The sequence below is a fragment of the Echiichthys vipera genome (assembly GCF_963691815.1).
Source record: "Echiichthys vipera genome assembly, chromosome: 4".
In the NCBI taxonomy this organism is placed as follows: Eukaryota; Metazoa; Chordata; class Actinopteri; order Perciformes; family Trachinidae; genus Echiichthys; species Echiichthys vipera.
The window spans coordinates 11,583,750-11,597,751 of record NC_139829.1 but is presented as its reverse complement, the minus strand read 5'-3'; the positions used below and the strand labels follow the sequence as shown (position 1 = coordinate 11,597,751).

Genomic DNA, 14,002 nt, shown 5'->3' with positions numbered 1-14,002 from the left:
TTGTGGACGACGGGGCTTGCCTTTTAGCTGGCTGGTTGGGTTGACACGCATTTCTGCTCCATCTCCATGATTAAACCGGCACCCTGGGGGGGGAGCCGCAGCGTAGCGCGAAGCAGCAGCGGCGGCAGCACAAGCAGCAGTCAGGGGGGATGAGAGAGGACCGAGCCGCGGCATCTTCACCATGCAGTCGACCACCACCAGCAGCCGTCCATTTTATTCGATTATATGAGCCCATGAGAGCCAGTTCGTCTGTGTCTTGCAGACAGGCAGTGTGTGCAGAGACCCGGCGATGACAACATAGGCCAACGCCTCGCCGCAGCTTCATACGGGGAATGCAAACGCTCCCAAGATGGTCCGCATCGCCAAGGCCCTGGGTTTGGTTATTCTGTGCGTCGCTGTGCTCATACTGTCGCTCATCAGCTATGTGTCCCTCAGAAAAGACAGCCTCTTCACCTCCTATAAATATTCCATGGGAGGCCCGAGGATTATGTTCCACGCAGGATTTCGGTGAGTGATAATTTAGTTTGATGTGATGCAGATAATAATAATTTAAAAAAAATACTACATCAACACCTCACTTTCCCTTCAATTTGGGCCAAATGCCTCCTGTCAATCACACAGTGAGCTGTCCGAGGTGCTGATGTTGTTGTTTTGGGCGATGCACGTCGTGAGCAGTGAAGAAGTCCTACATCATCAGCAACATCATATCCTATTTTTGTGCTTCAAAACACACATTTACTCAGGTTATCTGACATCAGGCTATTGTTACAGAATATTTTACATATATCAAACATCTGCTAGAGTGGTGGAAAGTACATTTACTCCAGTATCTAAGTACAATTCTGAGGTACTTGTAACACAGTTGAGTATTTCTATTCCATGTTTGTTTATACGATACCCTACTACATTAGAGATGGAAAGTACATTTGATGCATCTAATGTACCCAGGAGTTTACAAAGTATCTCACATTGACTAAACATACAGGTATTCACGATGAAAACAGAATAATACAATATTCTATCATAACATAACACTGTGAATGGAGCCATTCTGCACGAGTACTGTTATTTTTGATACGTTAATGTTGGGCTGGGTGTTAATTTATCGTTTTTTGAATGGAATCGTTTTGTGATATATTGAGAAACACAATTACATCATCTAATATGATAATAACAAGTGCATACTAACTCAAATTTATTAAAAAGAGTTTATATTTTGCACAAAAGTTCTTAATAAAATGAGAAAATCCCCAGTATTTGTCATTTGTTATGTATTTAATTCACATAGGAGTATAAACAAAATAGGCTTTACAATGTGGTTATTTCATATGAAATATGAATTCATTGAATTAGGAGAAAACATGCTATATTGTGATATATATATCATCATATTATCAAGTTATGAAATGATCTATATCCGCATAGAAGATTTTACCCATATCATTCAGCCTTAAAGCACATTTTGCTGAAAAGACTTATTTATTTTTGCTAAAGTAACATTTTGAATTAAGGACTTTTAGCTGTAATGGAGTATTTTTAGACCATTATATTTCTACTTTTACTTAAATAGAGGATCTGAGATCTTCTTCCACTATTGCACAGGTAAAATTTTGAGGTACTTTATTGAATTATTTCCATTTTCCTTACTTTATAATTCCACTCTACTACAAGTCGAGGCCAATTATTGTAGTTGTTTCAAAACCTTCACTCATGGTTCATTCTGCATAATTTTGGTACTAAATTTGATGCTAATACAAATATTTTGAATACATGTCTTTTACTCTTCTTTCTGCAGAATGGAATTGCTACTTTTACTTCATGCATTTAAAGACTAAACTACTCTAACTATATATAAACTAGTGAAAACTGGCTCTACCTCATCCAGTTAAAATGCTTTTGCGTTATAAATATGCTTTATTAAGTATTAAAAGTGATAATCTTTTAAATTTTCTGATACTGCATTTTTAAAAGTTGGTTATCCATCGCCAGTATGTCAATAAGAAAGGCTTTTTAATCCGTCTGACCTGCCATAGTAAATGTCAGTAAATTGTCTATAATGGAATTTAATGCAGATTCGTCGCAGATCTTTTCCCGCGGGTATAAGTGGTGCAAACAGTCAAAGGAATTTTCCACAACCTGGCAACGCAAAGGATCACATTAGTAAATGAGATAAGAATGAATTGGTACAGACGAGTTAAAATGGATTCCAACACTTTATTGTCAATTCACTCTCAAATCTCTCCGACCCACATTGCAATAAGTTCAAAAGATAGGAAAAAAGAGAATGATAAGTATTACATACAATAAATAATAAATAGTACAAAAGTGAGGCAAAATCAGACAGTATACTGTAGAAAACTAAAGAAATTGAAAATGTGCAATATAAAGGACATAAATATATATAATATGTAATATATAATAAATGTAAAAGGCAATGATGAAAATGTAAAAGTTCCCACCTGACACACTACGGAGACTATTTTCTTTCTATGCTTGTTGCTCTCAGGTCTCAGTTTGCCATGAATTTCCTGGACCCCTCCTTCATCCCCTTAACTAACGCCCTGAACGAGGAGCTCCAAGGAAAACCGTCCAAATGGAAGTTCAACAAGACTGCTTTTTATCAGCACAGGTGAGAGAACAAGAATGCTTTTCTACTCCACTTCTCTCTTTTCTAGTATCTGTCATCCTGCAGGATCAACAGTAGGCAGAATATTTTTGAAGACATCAGAGGAAAAACAGTTCCCTCTTGGATTCTGTGAGTTTCTAGCATCAGTGGAATAGGACTCAAGTACTGTAATTAAGAGGAAATATAAGGAAGTGTACTTGAGTCTTTCCTCCTTACTGCACTACATTTATTTGATAACTAAATTCACTTTATTGCACACAATATGTAAACAACAACATGTTACAAATGATTGCAGCTGAAACGACCAGTCCATTAATCAGTTAGTCCAATAGAAATTATTGGAAACTATTTGGATAGACTTTTTCATCAACACATTTCATAGTTCCAGCTTCTGAAATGTGAAAAATCTTCCTCCTTCTTTTCCTTTCATTTAATTTAGATGATTTTAATTGGGCTTTTTTGTTGTTTTTTTTTTTTTTATAATTTAGAGGTTTGGACTGTTGGGCAAATAAAGGATTGTGAAGGTGTGACTTTGGGTTAATGTGATGCATTTCTCACTATTTTCAGAATTTTTACAATAAATTGATTAATGGAGAAATTAATCAGCACATTCATCCATAATGAAAAACATTAGTTGCAGTCCAATATAAAATGGCTACAAATGAGCTTCACCCACTACAGCTTTTACATGTATGCATGACTAATAATAATCTTGTATGATCTAATGTAATAGTGCCTGATGCAGGACTATGATGCAGGAGTATTTGTACATTTTGGTATCCTACTCTTTTCAGGAAAGATATCTTCAGCTACATCGACATCCCCACCAACTTCTCCCTCACAAAGAACAGTGTGCGTGTTGGCCAGCTGATGCACTTTGACTACTCCAGCCACAAGTACGTCTTCTCCATCAGCAACAACTTGAAATCCCTGCTCCCAGACGTCTCTCCCATCCACAACAAGCATTACAGCATGTGCGCTGTGGTGGGCAACAGTGGCATCCTGACAGGAAGCCACTGCGGCCCGGAGATCGACCAGGCCGACTTTGTCTTCCGCTGCAACTTCGCCCCTACGGAGATCTACTCCAAGGACGTGGGCAAGAAGACCAACCTGACAACCTTTAACCCGAGCATCCTGGAAAGGTACTACAATAACCTGCTGACCATTCAAGACAGGAATAATTTCTTCCTCAACCTAAAGAAGCTGGAGGGAGCCATCCTCTGGATCCCTGCCTTCTTCCTTCATACCTCAGCCACAGTAACCAGGACCCTGGTGGACTTCTTTGTGGAGCACAAGGGACAGCTGAAGGTCGAACTGGCCTGGCCGGGAAACATCATGCACGATGTCAACAAGTAAGAGTGTTGATGATCTCATTGTTAGTTCAGATTTTGGAAACTGAAGTTATGTAAGAAACTCACTGGAAAGTATGAGTTTACCTACAACACTTAAAAACATGCACTTGGTTTCAGTTCAACTTGCTTACAATTGTTCACATTTTACACTAAAATATGCTTCTGAATTTTTTTTTGCAAGGAATAGGCAATAAAAATGGTTTCATCAGATTTCAGAGCAGTCACTGACACTGCGTCAGAGACTCCTCGGCTCTGATTGGTTGTTTTAAGTCGTGTGTTGTGGGATCTATCAGATGCCATTAGGAGCACATTGAAAGGGCTCTGGGAGCAGCAGCTTAATGAAGAGGTGCATGACATTTTCACAAATCGTCTGTCTCATAGTGCTCTCAGTAGATTGTGACATAATAAGACAAATATGAGAAAAAAACATGTTTTTCATAGAAATATACTGTTTTCAGCTTTAAGTGCATCAAAAAAATCATACCAAGCATTTGATATTTAAAACTTAATGGTACAGTAGCACCACCTAAGGATGCTAAGAAGTTTCCTGATTTTTTGGCCACTTGGGGGACCGGGAAAACAAGCTACAAAGACAACATTTATATATAATATTATCTTATAAGTGGATATGGCAGAGTTGCATCATTCACTTGGAGTCGTGTGTCTGTCCACCGGATGAATGCCAGTCTAATTTCAACCAGCTTTTAGCTCTGTTTTTGGTCTCTACCACCGACTCTTCTCTAGAAACAATGCTGATGAGAGGCAAACAGTAAAGCTGTAGGCCGGAAAACGTATGTGTATCTCACAGGACAACGATGCTGTCAACACACGTAACATAACATTACATAACATAACACATGATCTTATAGTATATCATGCCTAGCTGTCAATTAAACTTCTCAACAGTTTATGAAAGAATTAAAATGAGCACAACCATAAACATCTACAGCAGTAAAATGCAACACACACATTAACGCAGCAGTTATATCAGATATAATAGTAAAACACTGATAGAGATCATTATACTGCACATTGAGTACTTTTGTTGATAATATTTTCTATTAAGTATTGTTTTGAAGGCATGACTTTTACTCGTGACAGACTATTTTAATAGTGTGGTATTGCTTTTTTAATTTACGTTGAGGATCTGAATACCGGTCAGTACAAGCGACCCCTCTCATATACACAGTAATTTGATGACTTTTGAATACAAACATATTGATAATAGCAGCTTTAACTAAATACATAAAATATGAAAACTTCAACTAACTAAGCAGAAGGGTTTTGGGGGACTTGTGTCTAAAATCCTGGCTATGACCTGAGTATATATTGTTGAAAATGATAAAAACATTAAATGACTAGGACAATTAAAAGATAGAGATCATACAGTTATAATGTGAGAGGGATTATGATGGGCTAAAGTGATGAAGGATTAATCGTGGTATTCTGTCCTCAGAAGTATTTGAATTCAATTACACATTTTCGTTTCTCCCTCACAGATACTGGAAGACTAAAAACCTCTCCCCCAAACGTCTCAGCACTGGGATCCTAATGTACACGCTGGCCTCCGCCATGTGCGATGAGATCCATCTCTACGGCTTCTGGCCCTTTGGCTGGGACCCCAACACGGGCAACGATCTGCCTTACCACTACTACGACAAGAAAGGGACCAAATTCACCACCAAGTGGCAGGAGACCCACCAGCTTCCCAGCGAGTTCAAGCTGCTCTACAAGCTGCACAGGGAAGGCGTGATCAAACTCAGCCTGACGCACTGCTCTTAGACAAACGATGGATGGCTTTTAAGAGGTGACTCCAGAGACCCAGATACATCAGCTCAGCTCAAACCTCTGTTATGGCCCACAATGCATGATAAGTGTGAAGGTAATTTAAGACACCCTCATTGGACAAACACACACTCACGTCACGCTGTGATTTCACATGACGATGTCACAGACACAGACACAGCGTTGTTGCTCATTTATTCGGTATGTTGTTGTCTTCAGCGCCACACAGTTGGGACTTTTTACGCCGCTCAGTTGCTTCCATTACTCTCCTTTGCATGGCTGCTGGCCGTGGCTGAACAGCTCGAACAGAACTATTTGAACTGGAGTTAGCGAAAGGGATTCAACACAAATAGGCAAGTCTTACAGTTCTGTTTAACACAGTATTGATTGATTCATCGCCTTTTACAACAGTATACTGATTCTGTACACTGAAATCACTGCCTAATCTCAGGGAAGGAGTTAGATCAGTGTTTTTCTGTAATCAGATTCAATGCCTCAAGAGAGGTGCAGTTCTTGTGTTCAGGCCTCTTTTCATCCCCATGAGGTGTCAGACAATCTGCACTGCTCTGGAAGACAGTATTTGTTTACAAGACTGTGCCCTACACATGTCTTTTATCCTCTGTAGACAGTGTGACTTTCCACTGAAAATTTTGTTGAGATCCTTCAAATATTTGGAATAATAATAGACATTCCAACAATAAGCCATAAATTCATAGACAGATGATAGTGTGTTGTCTTAAAAATGCTGAATTTAAAAAAGGGGTAATGGCCTACATTAGGTTGTGAGACTATAAAATATATTAAAAAATACCTTCCAACAAGATTACAAGTCTATAGCGGCTTCATTCAATACATGAGAGTCAGAATGGGGCTAAGGTTGAACCAGCTATTCGTAAATCCAATCATAAAATTGTATAGATTCCTTCTTAAGTTATAATTAACTACTAGTTACTTTAAAAAATCAGGTTGCAACCACACAGTGACGAGATGACCTCAGGAAGTCATTGCTGCGGGCCAATAGTAACCCAAATTGTCACTATAATTCTACAAATTAAGCAAACAAGTCTCAAGACTTTGTAACCTTTGTACAGAGGCAGGCTAGCCTCAAGTTCAGTCTTTATGCTAAGCTAAGCTAAGCTAACCCACTGCTGGCCCCAGCTTCATATTATAACGTACAGACATGAGAGCCTGTTCATCTTCTCAACTAACCCTCACACGAAAGCGAATAAGTGTATTTGCAAATATAAAGCAACCATGATGTATCTTAGTTAGAGTTAGTATTGATGTAGTTTAGCAAATATCAGTAATGCTAACCTAGCGGATGTTTTTCGGTGGTTTAGTATAACGTTACTGGCATATCATTTTGGAATTTAAAGCATTTTTGTAAAGTGCAATTTAAAATCTCTTAAGTTTACATTATTACAGAGTTCAGGTGTGTCAAATCCAATACTATCTGTTTTTTACCGTTACTCTCAAATCTGAACAGGTTATATATTAGCAAGCAAGCTAACTTTAGCTTTGTCGGTTGATTCAGTCACGCTGCAAAAGTTACACCTGCAGTTTAGACGGTGTAAATATTTAGTTACTACTCATATTTATGTAAGAACTATTAGTTGGTGTAGTGTAATCTGTTTTAATTTAGTAAACAAGCTAAGTTTGAATTTACGAACAGCTGCAACACCTCCACAAAACAATAGCGTTGGATTAACGCTAAACGTAATGACAATATTTCAATTCTTACCAATTAGGGGGCAAAAAAAGTTTGACCTTAGGCCACCTTGTGACCTAAAAATCATCAGGAAATGCAACATTTTGGACAGTTTCTTCAATACCAACAACTGGTGTGGAGGTTTACAACAATTTAAATTATTAAAAATATACTAAAGAAGAGAATACATTGATGGGGAGGAACGATTATTCATCATGTAACCATATAAATTCCAATATTTGTGACAAAAAAACAAACAACAGAATGAATGTTATATGACTTACTGCATCTCGTATGAAGAGCATGATCCATATAAATGACATTGCATGCGAGGCACTAACAAATATTTTAGGCTAGTTTTATACAACCTTTTTGAAAATAGTTTGAGGGTAAAAAAAACGAGTTCTTTGGTATCGTTTGTATTCCTGATGGTGTATTCCTTAAGAATATCACAAGTGTCTTTGTATGAGACGTTTAAGGCAAAACAAAAAGAAAAAAACAAAATATATATATATATATATATATATATATATATATTCCACATGGGACCAAAACTTTAAAGATAAACCTAACAATGAACACGCTTTATTTTTTTGTAACTGTAGATAATCTTGAGTTCTCAAAAACAGCCCATCCCGTTGTGCTAGACTGCAGGAGACTGGTGGCTATGTAGAGGGGGTTGAAAGCTGGCCACATGACCCGTCTCATGACTCTGCAACATAACTCTGGCTTAGGCTGAGGTGTAATACACAGATCAATGCCGTCATTCACACTTACCAGATGTGTGCTTTTGTGCTCATTTACATTTAGCGTGGTGGGCATTTGCTTGGCATCCCGTCCCCCACAAAATGTTTTTTTGTCCCGTCTCCTTTTGACACGTTGATGACCATCAACACCATGAAAACACATATCTGATGAGAAAGTTTGAATTTAAGGCCATTTAATTGATGTCATAGATGTGTACATTTAAGGATAGTTTCTGTAGTTCCTTCATTAGGGATGTTTCGTAAAGTCGGTACACCAAAGACCATATGTTCAAAGGAGAAACGTTAGCTTGATACAGATTGATTTGGTACTTTGGATGCTGTATGACAACTAACAACAAGTATTTATGTATAAGAAATGGAGTATATCTTTTGTTGATGTTGAATTTGATGTTGAATATCACTTTTTGTGGCACAAAAAGCATTTGAAACGTTTTGCTTTTTTTTTTGGATTCAGCCAAAGTAATGTGGTGGAATTTGTGACTCCATGAATGTCCTCCTACGGATCGACTTGTCTTGAAAAATCCACTGACATGAATGCAGGACATTTTAAGTTTTAACTGAATCAAAATCAATGTGTAGAATGTGTGTAAACAATAATGATGCGAACAAAGTCTGTGAGGATTGTATTTCCAGTCAGAATAACAGTATAGCTTTTTGTGCATTACATTCTATTGACAAGACAGTGACATATGCATAACCTAAACATAAAATGTCTTTATTCCAAACGCAGCACTGTACAGGATGTTTTCCAACGACCCTTTAACATTATTGTACTTGTGTTCGATCTGCATGCCAACTTTGTTCCATAATGCATAAAAAAGCTTGGCCGCTTATGTACATGTCCCGTAAAAGTCATAAATCATGTAAGTGACTTTGCTATCTTGGTTGTTCTAACAAAAACGATCATTCATATAAGAAATGTAACCATGTCTTAAATGTTTTTTGATTATACTCCATGATAAATATACTGTGCCTGCATATTCCTTCCATCAATGCCTCAATGTGTCAAATAAAAACAGTATTTTTCTCTGATATGACCCATTTGAGGATGATGCATACTGTCTTCAAACATGCCAGTTTTACAACAATACCCATGTTCACTCACTATATACATTTTAAGGCATGGTACTCCTATCTCCTCTTTTTCACTTAAAGGGATACTTTGTTGCCATGACACAGACCTGGATTTAAATCAGCAAAATGTCTCTTTAACAATGCACAGGCTATGAATAAATAACTTTACAGACAGCATATGTCAAGAGAGGAATTCAAACTGTAATAAAAATAATGGGCCAGATTTCCCCTTGAGTATGGATCATATTTCAGTTGATTTTTAGATCTTTCACCTAGCAGGCACCCATGTCAAGCTCCAGAAAACAGCAGCGTTTAAAAAAAAAAAAAAAAAAACCTGCAGTGTTATTTGGGCCAAATGTTGGAAGAGTGGCTGCTGGTGGAAACATCAGCAGGCACATCTCCTCCTGACAGGAACCTCCACTTCATGGCTGGCGATGGGGCTGCCGTTGGGTTCAGAGCTGTTGCCTCCGGGAGTGCTCTGCTCCATCCTCTTCATCACCAGGTCCAGCAGGGTGGTCACTGCCTGGTCCACGTCAACACCCGTCATTGCACTCGTCTCAAAGTAGGGGATCCTACGGAGAACCGAGAGAGGAGTTTCAACAATTTGCATGGATAAAAACACAAAATGACAATCAGTGACCATATCATGTGTTTGTGTTGCTGCTAAATCGATGCATCCACACCTCTTTTTTTTAACTGTTTATATAGTAAAATATAGTTGGTACCCTTGTCAAAGTTTGCATATGTCTATTAGTCAAGTCAAATTAGTTCAAACAAACAGTTATTTTATTTTTACTTTATAGTACGGAAGCCCTAAAAGGTCATACATTATATACATTTTATTTCCTCCGTTTTCACGAGACAAGATAATTCATTTGATAGATGATGAATGAAACGTGATAGGCCTGAGATTTCCATCACAGTGACATGGCATGCCTGGTAAAGAGTCATATCTTGAAGAACACTATGGAAAACACAGACAGATGATTTTAGTTGGTTATTTACTGTTAAAAAACTGTCATCTGTATATTTATGTGCACATTGTAAAGCTCCTCCCTGCACTGGTATTTATGTTGTTGTAATATAATATTGTTGACAATAAAGTTTGTTAAAAAAACAGAAAAACTGTAGTTAATCAGGCTCATTTGCTCCTCTGATAAAGCTGAAGTTATTTTCAATTCTCTTAACCACATTTATCTTGCGTCCCCTTGGAGGGCCCTGACCCATAGTTTGGAAACCACTGTGATGAATCAAATTATTATCAATAAACTTCTCCCCATTTCCCCAAAGGGACGATCTTGTCCCAGTTAGGAACTTTTTCTTTGTTTACTTGTTATTGATTATTCACCTACCTCTATACTATACTAATTCAGATTTGTGTGTGTGTGTGTGTGTGTGTGTGTGTGTGTGTGTGTGTGTGTGTGTGTGTGTGTGTGTGTGTGTGGGCGCGTGTGTGTGTGTGTGTGTGCGTGTGTGTGTGTGCGTGTGTGTGTGCGTGTGTGATGTGTATACGTGTTTGTGTGTGTTTGGTCCTTTTGGTTGTGACATGTTGTGGTCAGAGGAAGCTTTGGCCTAGTGGCTGTTCTGTATGCATCGTATGTGTTTGTCTCAATACAATAAAGAAAATAAAAAGACTCCCAGCAGGAAGATCAGTGGAGGAGCGTTTTAAACAGCTCTCTAGCAACATCCTGTGGAGTACTGGTGAAAGAAACAAAGTAGCATATAAAAAAAGAAGAAAGCCTTCTGTATTTTAGCGTTTGGTCATCAAAATACTGTAAACAATTTAATTTAGGAAATGACGATCAGGTATGACACTCTGGAAACTTCAATCACACTGTTTTCATCAGTAACAGAAACTGTTCGATGATGTTTTCAAGTATACCTTTTTGAATAAAAATGTGACTTCAATGTGTAGATAAAAATTTGTAAATAAATAATTGATCCCATCTACTATAACTATGTTTTCCGTTGAGTGTGGAGTAAGTGTGAGGGGTGTTTTGTATAAAGTGGCTAAAAATCAACCTCAGCTTTGAATTCGATTCTTGTTTTCCAATATAAAGACTCCCTGATCAAATGTTTTCTTATGCTATTAAAAATCTGCACCAAGACAAATGTACATAGAGCTCCCAAAGAGAAATACTTCACACTGCCTTTAGCATGTATGTAACTAACGAACAATAGTACTTTATGTAACGCCTCACCCATATCTGTCTGCAAGATCTTTGGCCTGTCTGGCGTGAACATCCCTTACATCCCGGAGGTCTGCCTTGGTGCCCACCAACACGACGTCTGGACTATCACAGTATGCGTTGGCCTGTAGCTGACCTGAACCGACACAGAGGGAGTCATTTAAACCCGTGTAATGCAAATACACACGCATGAGCCAACGTTAACTCTCAGTCAAGTCTCTCAACTCTTCTGCCAACTTTGCATCTCACTGTCAGTGGCGATGAGAGAGAGAGAGAGAGAGAAGATTGATCTGGAAGAGTATTGATCCCCTGGTGTGACACATACTCATCCAGTTCCTGACGTTGAGGAAACTTTGCTGATCGGTCAAGTCGAACATCAGCAGGAAGCCCATGGCGTCTCTGAAAAAAGCTGTGGTGAGGCTGCGGAACCTGCAAACAGAGTTGTCTTACAGTATTTCAAAACTTCCGTGTGTAGATCTGGTCCAGACTGAAATATCTCTCCATCTCTAACTGTTTGGGTCTCTTTGTGGTCATTCTGCACTTGTATCTACCAGTACACGGTTTTCTGTGTGGTCATTTTCTTTCTCTTTGTCTTCATTTTATGTCCTTGTGATTGTTTTGCATCTACTTTTAGTCATTTGGCATTTTTTTCGGTGGTTTTGCATAAATTCTTTTACTTTGTCTCTCTCTGTGGTCATTTTACATCAATTTTTAATCATTTTGCATCTCTTTGTGATTGTTTAGCATCCCTTTGTGGTCATTTTGGTAGTTTTGTGTAAACTTGTTGTCATTAAGCATCTCTGTCATCATTTTGTGTCCTTTTTTGTTGATTTGTGTGTTGGAGTGAAATGTCTTGACCATAGAAACGTAATGCGAGTAGAACGAACACTGGACAACTGTTTACCGTGGTCATTTGAGTAGATCAGGAGAAAATTGCAGATGTTAGTTGTTATGGTAACAAAACACGTCAGTGGGGACGTAAAGTGCGTCACACTCACTAGTTTGAGAGCTCCTTTTTGGCCTCTAATTTAATGAGTACAACTTGATGACTTACCAATAGAAATATGAAGCAATTATATCAATTCCTGCAACTTGTGTCGATTTACTATGGACGTTTATGCCGAAATTAGCCTGCCACAAGGGCACATGACAGTTCTTTGCAAAAGCAACAGTACACATACAAATGGCCGCTGCTCTGTTTTTTTGAAAGGGAATGTTTGTTCTACTCTTTTTTTCTATTCATATGGTCTCAACAGCTGTTTAATGGACTGTCCTGAAATTTGATACAGACATTCATGATCCCCTCAGGATGAACTGTAAATACCTTGGTGACCAATAAGAGCAGAATGTGCTTTTTTTGGGAGGGGGGGCCTTAAAGAGACAGCTGCCATTTTAGGCACAAGGTTCAATATATGGAATGGTAAAAGGACTTGGACTTGTACAGCACCTTCCTAGTCTTCTGACCTCTAAAAACCCTTTAACACTACCTACATTCACACAGACATTCATACACTGATCATCATCTAATCCAAGCTAATCACTCAAACTACATTCACACACAATTTAAAGTTTAGCGTCTTGTCCAAGTACACTTCAACACGTAGGGGCCTTTACTGTCTCAGTGCTTATTAGTAAATGTTTGCATACTGACGCGCCAAACTAATGTTTTAGCATTTAGTCCAAAGTCCAGCTTCACAGTTAATATTTTTTGTAATTCTAGTATTTTTAAAAATGATTCCATAGTCTATTAGTTTTTGTTTGAAGAGAAATGTGCCAATGCATGTCAATGAGTTACTTGCTTTCAGCCCATTCATCCTCAGCGTCCCTAAGTTTTTGTTGGTGGTAGGAAGCAACTCTGTACATTGCTGTTTTGAGAGGAGCACTAGCAGTAGAAAAGGTCAGACATTTGAGGCTTTAGATATCCTAATGTAAAGCAGATTGTGAACATGAGAGATTCACCTCTCTTGTCCCGCTGTGTCCCAAAGCTGAAGGTGGACTTTGAAGTTCCTCTCGGTCGCCCCATCAGCACCTTTCCCCGCATACATCTGAACCAAACCACACTCTGAAGTGAGTTACAAATGTTATAAGTCAAAAATCCTCCTTGCATACCAAACATCACTCACCACTCTCTTTTCCCTGAAGTCGATGCCCACTGTGGTTGTGAACTTGCGGTTGAACTTGTTGTCGGTATACCTGTAGAGGAAGGTGGTCTTTCCCACTCCGGAGTCCCCAAGTGCCAGCAGCTTGATCAGATAGTCATAGTCCCAGTCAGCCATTGTGCAGCTGAGTGCTCAACCTGCCACAGAGTTGAACTCACAGTACAATTCTGCCTTGATGTATCATGAACCGTAACAGTTTAGAGAAAGCTTGTGTAAGTAAACACTTCCAGGGTGAGTGAACTAGAAAAGAAAAAGAGAAATGGTTCCACCTAAGCTGCAGTTTTCAGTCTGGGGGTGAAGGAATCATCCCACAGCTTATCGGGACGTCATAACTGCCCACTC

The 14,002-nt window shown here is 38.6% G+C and overlaps 2 protein-coding genes across 2 annotated transcripts; one reads left to right on the top strand and one right to left on the bottom strand.

Moving 5' to 3' along the window:
• Positions 1-349: 349 nt before the first annotated feature.
• LOC310946645 (alpha-N-acetylneuraminate alpha-2,8-sialyltransferase ST8SIA3-like) lies at positions 350-6,188 on the top strand (the record flags this gene model as incomplete). The annotated part of the gene is made up of 4 exons (XM_083913158.1): positions 350-507; positions 2,507-2,629; positions 3,421-3,978; positions 5,478-6,188. The coding sequence occupies 4 exons, from the start codon at positions 350-352 to the stop codon at positions 5,758-5,760; spliced, it is 1,122 nt and encodes a 373-aa protein (XP_083769284.1). The 3' UTR covers positions 5,761-6,188.
• Positions 6,189-8,966: 2,778 nt separating this feature from the next.
• On the bottom strand, positions 8,967-13,811 carry LOC310946267 (ras-related protein Rab-27B-like). Its single transcript, XM_083912702.1, has 5 exons — positions 13,625-13,811; positions 13,461-13,546; positions 11,827-11,930; positions 11,514-11,637; positions 8,967-9,884 (listed from the first exon to the last, which is right to left on the bottom strand). The coding sequence occupies exons 1-5, from the start codon at positions 13,775-13,777 to the stop codon at positions 9,698-9,700; spliced, it is 654 nt and encodes a 217-aa protein (XP_083768828.1). The 5' UTR covers positions 13,778-13,811; the 3' UTR covers positions 8,967-9,697.
• Between the last annotated feature and the right edge of the window lie 191 nt (positions 13,812-14,002).